The 15,419-nt window shown below is 41.0% G+C and overlaps 11 protein-coding genes across 11 annotated transcripts; 6 read left to right on the top strand and 5 right to left on the bottom strand.

Annotated features, from left to right (window-relative positions):
* Positions 1–175: 175 nt before the first annotated feature.
* On the top strand, positions 176–571 carry FA14DRAFT_187124 (uncharacterized protein; the record flags this gene model as incomplete). Its single annotated transcript, XM_025501574.1, has 2 exons — positions 176–433; positions 518–571. 2 exons carry the CDS (start codon positions 176–178, stop codon positions 569–571), a joined length of 312 nt encoding a protein of 103 aa, XP_025357289.1.
* On the bottom strand, positions 534–1,456 carry FA14DRAFT_8471 (uncharacterized protein). The gene has a single exon (XM_025502983.1). It carries the CDS (start codon positions 1,307–1,309, stop codon positions 617–619), a length of 693 nt encoding a protein of 230 aa, XP_025357288.1. The 5' UTR covers positions 1,310–1,456; the 3' UTR covers positions 534–616.
* An 8-nt stretch (positions 1,457–1,464) lies between these two features.
* On the bottom strand, positions 1,465–2,227 carry FA14DRAFT_187122 (DNA-binding TFAR19-related protein; the record flags this gene model as incomplete). Its single annotated transcript, XM_025501573.1, has 3 exons — positions 1,465–1,650; positions 1,725–1,912; positions 1,990–2,227. The coding sequence occupies 3 exons, from the start codon at positions 2,222–2,224 to the stop codon at positions 1,600–1,602; spliced, it is 474 nt and encodes a 157-aa protein (XP_025357287.1). The 3' UTR covers positions 1,465–1,599.
* A 161-nt stretch (positions 2,228–2,388) lies between these two features.
* On the bottom strand, positions 2,389–3,026 carry FA14DRAFT_187121 (uncharacterized protein; the record flags this gene model as incomplete). The annotated part of the gene is made up of 1 exon (XM_025501572.1): positions 2,389–3,026. The coding sequence occupies one exon, from the start codon at positions 3,024–3,026 to the stop codon at positions 2,544–2,546; it is 483 nt and encodes a 160-aa protein (XP_025357286.1). The 3' UTR covers positions 2,389–2,543.
* Positions 3,027–3,450: 424 nt separating this feature from the next.
* On the top strand, positions 3,451–4,170 carry FA14DRAFT_159236 (uncharacterized protein). Its single transcript, XM_025498116.1, has one exon. The coding sequence runs from the start codon at positions 3,484–3,486 to the stop codon at positions 4,075–4,077; it is 594 nt and encodes a 197-aa protein (XP_025357285.1). The 5' UTR covers positions 3,451–3,483; the 3' UTR covers positions 4,078–4,170.
* On the bottom strand, positions 4,111–5,249 carry FA14DRAFT_159235 (uncharacterized protein). Its single transcript, XM_025498115.1, has 2 exons — positions 4,731–5,249; positions 4,111–4,631 (listed from the first exon to the last, which is right to left on the bottom strand). Exons 1-2 carry the CDS (start codon positions 5,094–5,096, stop codon positions 4,221–4,223), a joined length of 777 nt encoding a protein of 258 aa, XP_025357284.1. The 5' UTR covers positions 5,097–5,249; the 3' UTR covers positions 4,111–4,220.
* Positions 5,250–5,828: 579 nt separating this feature from the next.
* On the top strand, positions 5,829–7,963 carry FA14DRAFT_152397 (uncharacterized protein; the record flags this gene model as incomplete). The annotated part of the gene is made up of 4 exons (XM_025497531.1): positions 5,829–5,909; positions 5,960–7,684; positions 7,756–7,817; positions 7,888–7,963. The coding sequence occupies 4 exons, from the start codon at positions 5,829–5,831 to the stop codon at positions 7,961–7,963; spliced, it is 1,944 nt and encodes a 647-aa protein (XP_025357283.1).
* Positions 7,964–8,274: 311 nt separating this feature from the next.
* FA14DRAFT_183300 (xylose isomerase-like protein) lies at positions 8,275–10,639 on the top strand (the record flags this gene model as incomplete). Its single annotated transcript, XM_025501312.1, has 4 exons — positions 8,275–8,421; positions 8,492–8,827; positions 8,900–9,097; positions 9,176–10,639. The coding sequence occupies 4 exons, from the start codon at positions 8,275–8,277 to the stop codon at positions 10,637–10,639; spliced, it is 2,145 nt and encodes a 714-aa protein (XP_025357282.1).
* Positions 10,640–10,732: 93 nt separating this feature from the next.
* Positions 10,733–11,892, bottom strand: FA14DRAFT_169879 (short-chain dehydrogenase/reductase SDR). Its single transcript, XM_025500241.1, has 5 exons — positions 11,765–11,892; positions 11,662–11,696; positions 11,448–11,596; positions 11,031–11,384; positions 10,733–10,953 (listed from the first exon to the last, which is right to left on the bottom strand). Exons 1-5 carry the CDS (start codon positions 11,868–11,870, stop codon positions 10,791–10,793), a joined length of 807 nt encoding a protein of 268 aa, XP_025357281.1. The 5' UTR covers positions 11,871–11,892; the 3' UTR covers positions 10,733–10,790.
* A 284-nt stretch (positions 11,893–12,176) lies between these two features.
* On the top strand, positions 12,177–12,746 carry FA14DRAFT_187116 (uncharacterized protein). Its single transcript, XM_025501571.1, has 2 exons — positions 12,177–12,591; positions 12,669–12,746. Exons 1-2 carry the CDS (start codon positions 12,206–12,208, stop codon positions 12,733–12,735), a joined length of 453 nt encoding a protein of 150 aa, XP_025357280.1. The 5' UTR covers positions 12,177–12,205; the 3' UTR covers positions 12,736–12,746.
* Positions 12,747–13,208: 462 nt separating this feature from the next.
* On the top strand, positions 13,209–15,160 carry FA14DRAFT_183297 (putative myo-inositol transporter; the record flags this gene model as incomplete). The annotated part of the gene is made up of 4 exons (XM_025501311.1): positions 13,209–13,452; positions 13,523–13,577; positions 13,643–14,938; positions 15,009–15,160. Exons 1-4 carry the CDS (start codon positions 13,312–13,314, stop codon positions 15,158–15,160), a joined length of 1,644 nt encoding a protein of 547 aa, XP_025357279.1. The 5' UTR covers positions 13,209–13,311.
* Positions 15,161–15,419: the final 259 nt, after the last annotated feature.

Here is a 15,419-nt window from a genome sequence, read left to right as displayed (position 1 = left end):
GAAGGTGATCCAAAATCACACAATTGTACTTTCATTTGTAACCGGTCACACTTGATTGGATCAAGTAAATTAAAGCTTTCAATCTAATCATATCATCGTCAAATCAAGCACTTCTCAAAGCAGCGAGAACGGCAATACTACACAAACTCATCTCTATCAGCCCTTATTCACAATCATGTCAGGAGAAGCACGCTGTCCGCTTGGATTCACAGGAACGCCTCCAGTCGGTCATCCGACAATACCTGGTCTAAAAGGTGGCAATGGAGATGCAAGTGGTAAACCTTCGATTACGTCAACTTTGGCAGCTTATAAACCTTCAACTCTTTTAATCGTTGATGCAATCTTTTTGGGTTTATGTATCATTGCTGCCATTTATCGTGATGATCTCAAAGCACTCCTTCAACGTTCTACATCATCTTCAACGCCCGCTGTAGTCGGAACAAAAGGATAAACTCATCAAAGCTTGACCCTCGAGTGATCAGGCAACACTTATATGTACTTTTATCTTCTACAAAAGCAATTACCACATGCAATGCTTTTCCGGTTCACAATCTCTAGCAGATACTTTTAATCAGGTTAAGATCTATTGTTACAGTGTGATTATCTAGAATGTTACTCATTGTGATTTGACAAAGTTGCTTGCTTTGATATTGGCACGATTGGCTTTACGCAAATTTCTCTTTGCCTCCATTTCCGAAACTTCTGGATCTTGAACGATAGCAGCTGCATTTGCGGCCAAAGCTTCTGCACTTCCTTTTGCTTCAGTAGTAATACCTTGAGCTTGTTGTCCTGTTGCGTTCAAACCACCTCCAGCAGGTGAACCTTTTTCCGTAGCAACGTTGGCTTTTTGCGAAGAAATTCTTTCTTTTGCACGATGTGCAGCTCGAATAGCACGTAAATTACGTTTTTCTGCCGCTCTTGCTTCACCTTTCGTCATTCCTTCTGTTGATTCTAAAATTGCTCCTGTTGCACTCTTTTTACCTTCTTCTAGTATTGTCCATAACCAATTCGGGTATTGATCATCAGGAAGTGCGACTGGATCTGCTCGATCTTTAAAGATGTTTAAGCCGCTCAATGTTGTTCCTTCTGGACATGATGAGAGTGATACAGATGTTTCTGATGCGCCTGCTGACTTTCCTTTTGATGTGCTCGCTTGTTGCTGTTGTTGAGGTGAAGAAGGCTTGTTGCTAATCGAAGATGATGATGCGAATGTTCTACTTTGCAATACGGTGACCGCAGGTGGTTGACATGTCGATCTTGCTGACCTGCTTGCAGTCCGTGCTGCATGTGTGGATATTCTGGCAATCATTGTATGTTGTGTACTGGTTAGACTGATGATGATGATGGTTATATTTGTGGAAGAGCATATCCAAGCAATTCTTCCCAACTTACGCTATGCCTGCAGATAAAAATGTCAAAAACGCGTCACGTGCGACGTGCTCATTCTCAATCACTCCTCCTCAACGTTTCTGCATACTGTAATGGCAATGAAGGCTTGTCAAAAGGAATCATAAAAACTCGCATCTGTAGAGGTATTGGTACAAGATTTTGTCGAAGATGAACGCAAAGTCAATGATGATCATAGCAGAAATCACAATCTCATAGATCGAAATCATCATCGTCGTCGTCCAAGGTCTTCTTACGTGTGTACTATCAGAGACGAGAGTGGAGAATGTCAGCACTGAAGCCTGTGTATCAGAAAAATGTCACTCCATCGCACTCACAGTGATCTTCCCAGCTCCTCCCGAGGATGCACCACTACCACCTTGTCCTTGTCCTTCGACTTGATCTAACAATCCGATTAATTGTTGTTCGGTTACTTTCTGACGTACTTGACCTGATTGGGCCATTCTGATCAAAAGGTCTTGAATAGCTCTTGCTTTGCTTGGCTTGACCAAAGATATCCGGGATACTGTGTGTCATGAAATCATCGAGAGATTTGGGTCAATTTCTCCATTGACAACCATCAGCACAAGCATTCATACTCACATCTTTCCCTTGCTTCAGGATCCAAGATTGTACTTAAAGCCTGTCTCTTCATTTCATCTTGTGCTTCTGCATCTTCTTGTTCTTTTCCAGATCCACCTCTGCCTGCATTACCACCGGGAATACCACCACCTGCACTGGCGCCACCATATCCACCTGAAGGACTACCTGCACCACCGCGAGATTGCAATTCTGCCATACGTGCCCTTCTGATTGCTTCTAATTCTGGATCATCCATGTTTGTTGTTGTTGTGTGTGAAAAGTGTTGAAGGTGATCGTTTGATCGAAAGCAGGAAAGTGTCAATTGAGAATGTTTAGCGTATTTTATCAAGTTTAACAATCACTCACCCCCCATTCACGCGTTAAGAAAATATCAATTCATATGATCATCATAAAAATGTACAAAGATCAATCATGGATCAAAAGAGTAAGTCAATTTGGGTTGATTTATGCAATTTTGCTTTTGTCGCCATCTCAAATCGTATGAAAGAGTACAGCTGTGATTGTACAGTCATACAAAGAGAGACACTACGATGAAATGCAAACAGTGTTCATGGTTACAATCCCTCATATTTTGTACCATGACCTCGTTCTCTATAACCCGATTCGAACCTTGGAATCTTATGATGCGAAAGAGCTGGATGAGAAAAAGCTGAACTTATAGCATCTTTGGTTTTTGTATACACTTTATTTAATCTTGCTTTGTTTGCATTTGAGATTGGAATACGAGGCAAGCAACCTTTGCACCTTGATGGGCTACTATTGCCACCGCTGCTGCTAGCTTCAAAACTTGTTGATGTACCTGCTCGATCGGGTGAACGTACACTTGGAGGTGCGACAACGAATACTGGACGTGAAGTAAGACTGCTTGCGCTGTGTTCTGCCCTTTTCCAAGTTGTGAGTGCGAGAACTTCATCTACCTTGTATGGTGTGCCCATTTCTACATTTGATGATAACTCATTTTCGAGTGAAATACGTAAAGGTGTGGCTAATGTGAGTGCAAGCAACTGGCAAAAGATGATACTCAGAAGGAAAAGCATTCTTTATTCTTAAATGTTGTTCTGACGTATTATATAAAGATGTTAACGGAAAGGCGAAAAAGTATGAATACCGGAGTATTTATGATACATAACGAATGAGTTTGCGTTCGTCTCTAGTCCTGAACTTTGCAAGCCCCAGAATAAGTATTATCAGATAATCAGGATTGATCTCTTAAGTGTGATGAAAATCGTAGGCAGAATCATGGCTGTGCGATACGATAGCTGCGAGTGCCCCTCCCGAATCTCTCATGGTAGTAGGCAGTCAACAGATTTGGAACACGGTCTTCTGACCTGGACAAAAAAGCATGAGGGCGGGCGCACGCTAATGCTTGTCAGTCAGTCAGACTCACGTGTATTTTTTCCAAGGTTGCCTAAGAAGATTAATTACGTTTTCAATGATTGCTCAACATTCATTCCTACTTCAACCATCGTCACCTACGAATCACACAAACACAAGATGGGCGTCCACGGTTTGTTAAACATAATACAAAACGGCGCTCGTGCAAGACTACGCAGCGTTCCATTACCCTATACGAATGCATCGATCGGAATAGCGACAATTTTACTAAACCATGGATTCATTCATTCATTCACAAGAGGTACACGAGGTGGACCTTCCCCTTCCAACTTCCTACAAGCAAACATTGGTGCAAAACGATTATGGATTGATCTGAAATATGGCAATGATGATCGCGCGGTGTTGGCACATGCAAAGACAATCAGTAAACCAAGTAGAAAGATCAATTTGAATTGTGCGGAACTTTTACGTTTGGTTACCGGAAGAAGAGCGCAATTCATCAGCCCTCTAGGACTTGGAGAAATTGCTATCGTACGATGTGAAGTAAAAGAAGGCAAGGAAGCTGAAAATTTGAGTCCAATAATACAAGAAGTAGCAGAGTCCACCGCTACATCATCACAATCATCCGGAGAAGGATCTTCACAGGCAGCAAAATCAAAGAAGCCAAAATGGAGAAATGTGGAAAAGTACGTAGAAGCACGTGAAGCTGTCGGACGAGGATGGGGAGGGGAAGTTGTAGCAAGGGTTGGTTAATAAGGTCACCTCTTTTGACAACCGGACACAAACAAAAAGTATCCAACAGCATGTATTTGTACAATTAATCATTGACATATCTTATAAAAGATCATACAGTGTGTGCTCAACAGACAAAGGATAGATTCCTTAAATTGATCATACTATGCACCACGAAGAGCATTGAATAGCTCTTCTACCTCCCAAGCGTGTTGCCAGTATCGAATGTCGCATTGCACACCTCCCTCAGCTTTGATCCTTCTTTCCAGACCATATCCTTTTCGTACAAGGGCAACATCATTCTTTCCCAATCTCAAGACTGGGCAAAAGTCATTCGATCCATCTCCCAAGTAAATCAAACGATCGTATGCCTGTCTTCCATCATGTCTTTCCAGGTATGCTTCCAATTCGTCTCCTTTACACATGTTTGCACTACATCCAACTTTGCACGTATGTTGAGGTCCATCAGGTGAAACTCGTCTGCTTAGGTTTAACAAACCGTTTGCTTCCACTTTGGCTGGATTGGTGACAATTTCAGTGAATAAGTCGAAAGTGGGTGGGTATAATCCGTTTGCCTGAAGGGATGGGAATCGTGTCGGACGACAGATGAAGTCAGTATGTGAACAACAAAAAAGATCTGCATTTTAACTTCGAGAATTGTAACCATCACTCACCTCCAAGACTGTTTGTAGATAAACAGAGTTGCTGTTGGACAACAAGAACGCTTCCGTTTTAGGTGATTGAGAACTTTTCAAAGCTTTCACACCACGAATCATAGCAGGATGCAAGTAAAGCTTCTTTTGAGCATCGATGATTTGTTGTGCATCAACACCTTGAGCGTGTAATTCTTTCAAGAGCATCGAACACATATCTGTGAATTGCATCGTACCTGATTCACCAATATCTTGAAATTTACGTCGAAGTGGAAGTGAAAGACATTCAAACGTCCATCTGTCTGTGTCTGCATCAGCGAATGATTCATCAAAATCGCTAATGAGTAATTGCCTTTTGACAGGCGTGAATGGAGCGGGAGCTGGCATGTTTGGATGGTGGTTGTATGGTTGAGAGGAGAGCGGTAGCCAGACGTTGTCCACGTTCTACTTGTGTGTGTGTCCCTTCTCTGTAAGCTTATTTTTCAGTTCGGATCTTCTCATTCCAACTCCGTTTTAGGCTCAACGTGCGCCCGAATTCCACGCGACAGTAAAGCTTAAATCAAACTCGATTCTATAATTTTAACTCATTCATCCATACAGAATATATTGTTTCTCTTCCGTTGAACCAAGTATGAGCATATGCGGAAGCAAAACGACCACACACACGCTTGAGAAGGATAACTGATTATGTAATGAGTACATACAAGCTTCGTATAAGAGAGTCTGGGGTAAGGCTTTTAAATATCCGTGCGCGTTTAATACAACACCACTACCATCATCCAAAGAGCAACCTTCGCTTTCCGGCTTGCTTGTTAGTGGGCATTTATGATGACTTTATGCTCTGAGTGAATTGCTTATTGCGTGTGGCTTATGACATTTTCATCCCACAATGTCTGCTGGAATGTATGGCTCAACACGACGAAATCCTTCTCAGCATGCATCATCAGATAGGCATATGCGAAATTCAAATAACTTCACATCATCTAGGGACATACCAATAGATGACGATCAAACGGAAAGGTCACCTAAACGAGCGAAGCAAACAACTAACAAACTTGCTTGCGCTCGTTGTCGAGCCTTAAAAGCAAGATGTGAATTGCAAATTCCAACAAATGGGAAATGTACTCGTTGTACTCGTCTATCATTCGAATGTGTTTGGGTGGAAAGTCAAAAGCGTGGACGTCGATCAAAGAATGCGAGGTGAGTAACTAGTCTCATTAAAATAAGAATTACGAAAAGCAACTAAACAGTATCTTATCCGTCTTATCTCAAGTCTTCAATCTGACAATAATGTTTCGAATAATACCAACGACTCGGCTGTAGACAAAAACGGAAAAAATGGTGCAGAAAATCCACGGAAAAGTAATGTATCTCTGGAGGGTATCGAAAGATCTACTTCTGTTTCTCCAGCAGGGGCGAGTGTAGGGAATGTGCCCGACATCGCTTTAAGAACATCACCGCTGCCGTCCTCTCAGATGATTAACATGTCTGCACCTCAACAATATATCTCGCACAGAGGTCCGATGAATGGCGAATCTCCAGCTGATCCAAGTTCTCACAGTACATCTCAACGCTCTTATACTTTCCAAGAATCATTGCGCGAGGGAGTCAGCCCCCAATCGGCTTTACCAAGTCTTTCGATGATGGATCTTGCACAAGCAAAAGAAAAAGCATTACAAGATCTTAATGCAGCTCCTAGATTCAATTTACCAGAGCCAAGACAACTAAACGTTGACATTTTTCCTGAAGCAGATCCGATTGATATGCACGTACTCAGTGAATTAGACGCTCGTCAATTGTTTGATCATTATCATCAAAAGATGAATGGATTCATCATCCTTCTCGACCCTTTTCTTCATACAGTTGATTACGTTAGGAGAACGTCTCCTACTTTATTTTCCACAATTCTTGCTGTTTCTGCAAAATTTATCCGACCAAAGTTGTACGATTCATTATTGATGCATGCAAAACAACTCGTCGGCAGAGGAATAATTGATGGAAAAGTTTCGATTGGACTAGTACAAAGTTTACTCATTCAAGTTTATTGGAAAAAGCCAGATGATGCGAGTGCTTGGTTACGTGTAGGTGAAGCGATTCGAATGGGATATCAATTACACTTACATCGTCATCGAACGGAGCCATTGCCAAATGACGAATATGAAGCCCGTTTGATTTTAGATAGGGAACGTACCTGGATCGATTTATGCGCATTTGATCAAACTTTCTTTCTTCAAAGTGCGGAGGAAGAGGATGGTTTTCATCAAACGTGTATGGTGCCTTTCTTTAAGATCAACGTAAAAGATTGGCTAAAAGAGACAAAACAATATGGCGTAGAAGATGATTTAGAGCAAGGAGCAAATTTCGAATGGATAAAGATGCAAAGATTAAGCCGAGATATTCCTCGTGCAAAACCGGGAAACGCTCGCGCCCTCGGTCAGCATATTCAAGGTACTCTCGAAGCAGCACATCAACAATACCTTGATCCAAGCTCTCCTGATGCGTTCGAAATTGAAACTCGGCCATGGATTCGGGTAAAGTATTGGCTGGCTGCTGCTTCTTTAGCTCTTTCTAGAGGTTTGTTGATGGCAATTGGAATTGAAGGCAATTTATTGGCCGATTGGGTTGTTGCATCTACAGTTTTTGTTGATGCATTGGAAGTTGTGGCTAAACATGGATATATTCAATATTGGCAAGACACACTTGGAATCACTTTATACTCTATGGGCGAATTTAGTGTGAAAATATTCAATGATGTTCATCCTGCAACGCAAAAAGCTATTGTCGGTTGGCTTGAAAGAATTTATCAAGCTTGCGAACTTTGTGCTGATGGTCAAACGGATTCTACTGCTGCTTTCATTTCACGTTTCTTTCAACTTTGCTTGCGGGCCGTTTGCTCTCCTGCACCGAATGTTCCCGAGACGACTTCTGTTAATACTCAAAGCGCAGATCTCTTACAAAATGCACCGTTGAATCAAGTGAGTAAGATTTGTAGAGGCGGAAAAAGTCTGTTATACTTACGTCTTCTTTCTTTTGCTGTTACATATAGTCTCTTCCCTGGCTTCATGGGTCACAAACTCCATCGAACCTTTTTCATGATGCTTCTTACTGGTGAGTTTCTTTCTTATTCCGCTTTATTTGAATTCTATGGTTAACCAAATTTCTTTCTTGCAATTCTCAGGGAAGGTATCTTTCCAGGTGTCGCGACAGATTGGGGCTGGCTCTTGCAGTCCCTCGAAAATCAAATCACGAATTAGCATCATTCATTGTTGTATATTATACTTTATATCAATTCTGCGGCCGCATGTAATAATCAGCGTAAGTGTGTCCTCCTTTTTTTTGACTGGCTTGATTGGTTGCACTTGGGTTCCCCCACTCCATCTTAATTCTCCGTATCACTTTATAGGATACGGTGAATAAATAAATTAGCCGGCTCGAGTACTTAGCGTCGGCGCTTTTTGAGTTTATGTGTTAACAGTTCAGGGCACAATTCATATAAATAGATAATCAATCACTTTCAAGATCAGAGATTCCTAGATCAAAAATCATTTCAATTCTTATCGAAAGTATGTTTACCCTTCCACAAGCTGTGCCTTTTGGCATTTGTACACGTTCACTTGGTCGTTCAGGCGGTGGACATTATATTCTCGACATTTTAGACCAATGTGCTAAGAACGGACTTTGGACGATTGAGGTTGCACACGAATGTTTAGAGGTGAGTAAAAGTTCATTAAAGGCTATAAGATACACATCAGGCTAATCCACGAATATTTGTATCTATCCAGGGCTATGCAAAAACCTTGGAAGGTTACAATGATCCTAAAGAGGCAATCCGTGAGGTTGCTCGATTATGTAATGAACGTGCTCATTCATTAGGTCTCGTTTTAACAGTCCTAGATGCTTTCGAAAATTACGAAGGTCTGATTGATCGCTCAAAGCATGTCGAACAGTTTGAGGATTTTCAATTTTGGATAGAGCTCTGTGGAATCATGGGCATCGAATATATCCAAATTCCAGCATCATTCCAACCTACAGATCTGCTTTCCAAGGACGAGGACTTGATCATCGAAGATTTACGTAAAGTTGCTGATGCTGGGCTTTCGGTTATACCGCCCGTAAAAGTGAGTGCATATCTATCAGTGCTTTTTTAGTAGAATTTGTACTGACAAGTTTACTCTTTTTCTATTCTCTAGATTGCATACGAGCCATTAGGATGGAGTACCTATATTAAAACCTGGGAGCAAGGACTCGAGATTGTCAAGAAAGTGAATAGATCAAATTTTGGACTTTGTCTCGATACGTTTCACATTGCTTCACTCTTATCGCACAGTCCAGAAACCAAAGATGGTCTTCGTGAAGGAGGAGATATTGTTCTAAAGGAGTCGCTTGAGGTGAGTATGACTTATAAAAAGACGTCCAAAGAAATGTTCGCTATCGTACTTACACCAGAATATTTTTTTCTCTATTAGCGTCTCCGAAAGATAGATCCGAATGATATTTTTATCTATCAAGTATCTGATGGTGCACATTTACTTCCGCCCATCCCACAATCAGTCTATAGCGAAGATGGAATCGATCCACTCTTTGCCTGGAGTAAGCATGGCCGACCATTTCCGGGCGAAGGTTATTTCCCCGTCAAAGAGATTTCACAAGCAATTTTTGCAACAGGTTTTCGTGGACCAACAATTCTTGAAACGTTTGAAGATGACGGGTTTGATACTAGAAAAAATCTTTTAGCAGAACGTGCAAATCGTGCTGTAGGTTCATGGATTCAACTTGGTAAAAGTCTTGGTCTTGCACCTTTTCATCCTCCCACTCCAAAAGGTCAAAATAAACTTGGAACGTGTACCGTGAACATAGGAGATTATGAGTTATTTTCTCTGGAAGATAAACTTTATGCTTGCGCTTCAGTTGGCCATCAAGCAATTGACCTATACGAAGATGATTTTTTGCACTATTTATCACTTACTCAAGGAGCAAACAAACAAAACCTTTGGGAACCAAACCCTATTCATCTGGCAGCAGCAAAAAAGATTGGTGATTTGTGTGCTTCTCTTGGGATGCAAATTATTTGTTTCCAGCCATTGATTGACGTCGAAGGTTTGACAAAAGAAGAAGATCGAAAAGCAGCCGCGGAAAAGGTGAAAGCATACTTTCCATATATGCGTGCCCTTCGCACAAATATTACATACATCACCACTAATCGATCTTACAACTTCGAAGATAATACAGGAGATATAAGGTCAATCTCTGCCGATCTGGCTTTATTTGCCGATCTAGCTGCTGATTACTCACGAGCAGATAAAGGTCCTTTGCTTAAAATCGGCTATGAGCCCCTTTCTTGGGGATCCCATATCAACACATTCGACAAAGCATGGGAAGCAGTCCAGCTAGCGGATCGTGAAAATCTTGGAATTGTTCTTGATACATTTAATCTTCTTGCAGTCGAATATGCTGATCCGTACAATCCACAAGGTCACGGTCGATTATACGATACGCTGCAACAATCGTCAGACGCAATTCATACTCGACTGTCTCAATTGGTTCAAATGATTCCAGGTGACAAAATTTTCGTAGTCCAAGTTGCTGATGCGTGCTTGGTTAATCCGAAAGCTCTTAAGCCGCCAACACCAGCTGACAAAAAATGGACATCTGAACATGAACCTAAATATCGTCAATGGTCAACTTCATATCGACTCTTTCCAAACGAACAATCTCTTGGTGGATATTTACCTGTTGCAGAATGTCTTGCTGCAATCCTGGCAACAGGCTATGAAGGTCCTTTAACGCTGGAGATCTTCAATGATTCGATTCATGTGAACGAGCCAGACGTTGTTGCTCGTCATGCTAAAAGATCGTTCATCGGAATTGAATCTTGCGTTGTAGAAGCGCAGAGTAGGAAAGCAGACTATGTTACTTTCAAAAGCCTGTAAACAAAACTTATGAATGAAATGAAATTGTATTTAGTCGGTAAAGCTTTACGTACAGCAGCTTAAGAATGATCAGAAAGGTACTTTGGTACATTTATAGAAGCTGGGTACATGAAGGAAGTTATGAATGAGAAAGAATATGATTCCTGTTTTCTTACGCTACAATGTAACCAGCATCCATGGCGAAATCTGTGCCGTTGCAATAATCCGATGCGTCTGAACAAAGGAATAAAACTGCCGATCCGACCTCTTCAACTCTACCAAAGCGTGGCCAAGGAGTTTGGGCCCTATAATTGATACACTTTGTAGGATCGGAGCTATAGGGAAAGAAGGGAGAGACGTATAAGCTGTCAGTTTCTCTTTTGAATGCATCCCAGTACATTATAACACTTACAGTTCCTTTGCATTCAAAGCTGTTGCAATAATACCGGGAGATACTGTAATACACTTGATTCCATCTCGGCCATAATCAACTGCGAGTGACCTATTAAGAGCAACGAGAGCTCCTTTTGTGGTGCAATAAGGAGCTTTATCTGGTGCTCCATGATGGGCTGCATTTGATGAAATTGTAATGATCGTTCCTCTGGTACTTCCTTCACGTGCTTTTTGAGCAAGCATTGTTGGCATAACAGCTTTTACACCCAAAAAGACTGCAGTAAGGTTGATATTCATAATCAAGTTCCATTGTGCCAGACTGCATTCGTGAAGAGGTCCAACTTTGCCTAAAATACCTGCGTTATTTACCAAGCTAAATAGAAGATAAGAATCAATAAAAAAGAATTCGTCGGTCTTCATTCAAAGAAAAACTCACATATCAATTCGCCCATTGATAGCCAGGGCAGCAGCAACGGCAGATTCCCAAGTATCTTCCTTTGAAACATCACCTTGAACAAACGCAGACTGTACGTTGTATGCTTCCCGAACTAGATCTAATGTAGGGGCTTCGTGCTTAACCGTACCCTATGAAAATTAATGAGTGTAACGGTTAGTAAACTTAAACTAGGTATACACCTTTGTAAACTTACATTTACCGGTCCAGGGAGCAAATCAACACCAACGACTGAGGTGAAAAGAAGAGATTCTGTTAGTGCGATACTCTAAAGCAAAGCTGTCAGCATGCTTACTCACTGTTTACGCCGGCTTCTGCCAAAGAGATTGCAATCGCTCTACCGTTACCTGTTGACGAACCCGTGACGATTGCAGTTCTTCCGCTCAAATTATAAGGTGCCGGCATTATGTTGATTATCTAAATCGAGTATGATTAAGATGGTGAAGGGAGTAAATCCATATATGATAAGATCCAAAGCTTATTATAAATACTTCTGTTAACATCCCCTCCCCCACGTAGAAGTAGAAAATTAAAATCCGGGGTTAAATTCTCCGTACCAAAAAAAGCCTGCTTAGCGGATTTATTAAATTTCCGTATACACTTTCTCCGACTCCGGCTTTAGACGGATGTTCGAGAAGATATAGACCAATAATTACTATAAAAGGAAGACATCAACCTATCTTTGTAAGGTCGCTCTCTATCACCAAAGAACAAGCTCTTTACAACGAAAATAAACAACAATGACGTTCACCGTACTTATCACCGTTTGGCGTAAACCAGGAATGACAATGAAGGAATTTTATGACCATTACGAGAATGTACACATGCCTTTGATTCGCGATTTAGCAGGCGACAAGATCCCAATCAGTCATAACAGACTATACGTGGAACGTACTGGGCCTGAACTGAAAGAACGTATGGTTCAACCATCAGAATGTGGCGATGGCATTGATTATGATGCCGTTGCTGAATTGAATTTTAGAGATGAAGCGCATAATTTGGCATATTGGAAAGTACTCTATCGTCCAGAAGCCGAAGGTCGTCTTACTGAAGATGAGTATAAGTTCATGGATCGCTCAAAACTTCGCATTGTATCAATGTACAAAAAGGAACTAATGATTCGAAAGTGAGTAATTTGACAGTTACTTTTAGATTGGATAAAGACTAAAACTTAACAACACTATTTCTTTTCTCATTCTACAGTGATTTCTATCCTGGAACGGATAGCGAACAGAAATATCCCTTCCTTCCACACGGAAAATTTGCATAAGGTCTTACCACTTATACTGATATGTATCAAAAATGTCATGATTTTACCAACTTATATTCTTTGTGTTGAGATGTTAGAGACTTTCATGAAGTGTTTGTTGATCTAGCTCGATTTACTTCATCGTCTTGAATTATTCCGGTTCCGATCTCGATATATTTATTTCCGTTAAAGCTGTATTGTCTCGCTAAATCCATGCTGATCTCTAAAATTGTCGCTGCTTCCAAATTTGCCCGTGTAAATATCCGGTTGAAGCTAGTGTGGCTTGCAGTTTGAATTATGCCGAGTGGAAAATAATTTTACCCCGGGCCCGTTGTTAAAATTAATTATCCGTTGGTCCGGATTCTGTTCCTGGTCTAACGGGGCCCCGCAATTCAAAACAGTGTTTATCGAGTAACTGTTCTCGCGCGACGCCTATTTACCTTTCGTCATCTTTAAAGTGATAAAGTCTGACAATCCTTTTAGGTGTTTATCCATTTCTATATAAGATCTGTTGTAAACTCAGGATGTAGTATTCCTACATCATCTCTATTTCATATAAACCGAAACGAGAACAACTCCCCCTACTACAAATAAACAATGTCGCTTGATAGCATCACAAAAGACATGAAAGACTCAATCAATGTACAAACTACGGACCGTGTCGAATCTTTAAACGGTGATCACACTCATGTTGCCGGTATTCGTGACGATCTGATTATTGCCGATGGAGAAAAAGATGTGAGTAGCATTCAAAGTTATTATTGTTGTTCATTCTTTTATTGACCTCTAAACTGTTTTCTATCTATAGATCAATAAATTCGTCTGGTATTTATCATCTATTGCAGGAGTTTCTGGTTTCCTTTGTAAGTATTACAGCCTTGATGACTATCGATCAAGTTTACTTAACTTATTCTTATCACCATGTTAGATGGTTGGGACACAGCTGTTGTCGGCGGTGCGTTGGCAAATATCGGAGATGCTCTTGGCCATAATCTGAACTCAGTCGAAACAGAATGGGCAGTTGCTTCACTTTCCGCAGGTGGCATTCTTGGGACGTTAATCGGAGGTTCGCTATCCGATAAGATCGGTCGGAAAGCTGTTCTTATTATTGGTGATGTCTTTTTCATTTTAGGTGGAATTTTGATTTGCGCTTCATTTTCACTTTCTCAATTTATCGTTGGAAGAATTTTAATGGGTGGTGGAGCGGGTATCGCAACGGTCGTATGTGCAGTCTATCTCGGAGAAGTAGCACCAAGTATGCATAGGGGTAGGATCGTTGCTGTTCAGAGTGTAATGATTACTGGCGGTCAACTTTGTGCTTATGCAGTCAGTGCTGGGTTGGAAAACATCTTTAACGGATGGCGAATTTTGTTTGCTTTAAGTCTTCCATTTGCTATGGTTCAAGGTATTGGAATGCATTGGTTACCCGAGACACCTAGATTCGCCGTTCTAGCCGGCAACATTGCAAATGCGCAAAAAACTCTACGGGCAATTTATCCAAGAGCAACAGAAGATCAACTGAACAAAAAGTTACATGCCATTCAAGCAGCAACAGAAGTATCCGTGTCTCTTAAAGCAACCCATCCAACCTTTATGGGACGCCTACTTGCCATTTGCACAACACCTACATACCTACGTTGCATAACGTGTGCAGCCGTGGTCTTTTTAGGACAACAATTATCTGGATGGAATTCGTTTTTGTACTATTCCAGTACCCTTTTTGGCGCTGCTGGTTTTACGAACACTTCGGCTGTCGGTATTTTGGTTGCAGGTATAAATTGTATTTTTACAATCATTTCAATGTTTTCTATGGATCGTGTCGGTCGTCGAAGGATGTTTCTCATTGGTGTACCTATTATGACCGTCGCTCTCGCTATTGCTGCAGTTGCATTCCACTATATGACTATCAGCACAAACGGTCAATTATTAGACGGTCAAGACTATCCACAAAAATGGGTTGGACTGATGCTTGGCATGATGTGCTTTTTCATTGTGGGTTATGCTCCCTCTTTGGGAACGATTGCTTATACTACAATAGAGCTTATTCCACTCGAAGTTCGTGGTATCGGATCAGCAATTGCAGTTGCATTTCAATGGGCAGGAAATCTTATCATCAGCTCTACGTTCCTTACCATGCTCAAATCAATGGGTGCTGCCGGAACATACGGTCTATTTTCTGGTCTTTGTTTCCTTACTTTTATCTTTATCTTCTTTTGCTATCCTGGTATGTTGATGAAGTGGTCTTTACATATTCACCGACACTAACTCTTCTTCCATAATCTTCCATCTTTTAGAATCCGCTGGACTAACATTAGAAGAGACTGGCACGCTCTTTATCGATGGGTTCGAAGTCAAGAAAGCCGATCAAATTCGAAAAGCCAAGCGAAGCAAGAACGATTTGGAGTCAGCCGAATCTAGTAATATGAATAATATGACGGAGCTTTGATCATGCAAATGTTTTCTATGTAACTCCCAGATGAACTATTTATGTATACTAACCTTACTTGACTTGGAATATCATGATGAACTTTCTCTGTATACTTGACCCAACTTAACTTGGAATATTATTGTTACCTTACTTTGGACGAGCCCATAGTCTATAATTTATCATAAAGAATACTAGGAAAGTCACACAACTCATCACTATCAACGTCGATTTGATCATTTTAAAGAATCTTTCTTTAATTACACGACGATAGGAAAAC

The sequence above is a fragment of the Meira miltonrushii genome (genome assembly GCF_003144205.1).
Source record: "Meira miltonrushii strain MCA 3882 unplaced genomic scaffold FA14scaffold_1, whole genome shotgun sequence".
Classification (NCBI taxonomy): domain Eukaryota; kingdom Fungi; phylum Basidiomycota; class Exobasidiomycetes; order Exobasidiales; family Brachybasidiaceae; genus Meira; species Meira miltonrushii.
The sequence above is the reverse complement of the archived record's forward strand: the minus strand, read 5'-3'. Positions and strand labels throughout refer to the sequence as shown.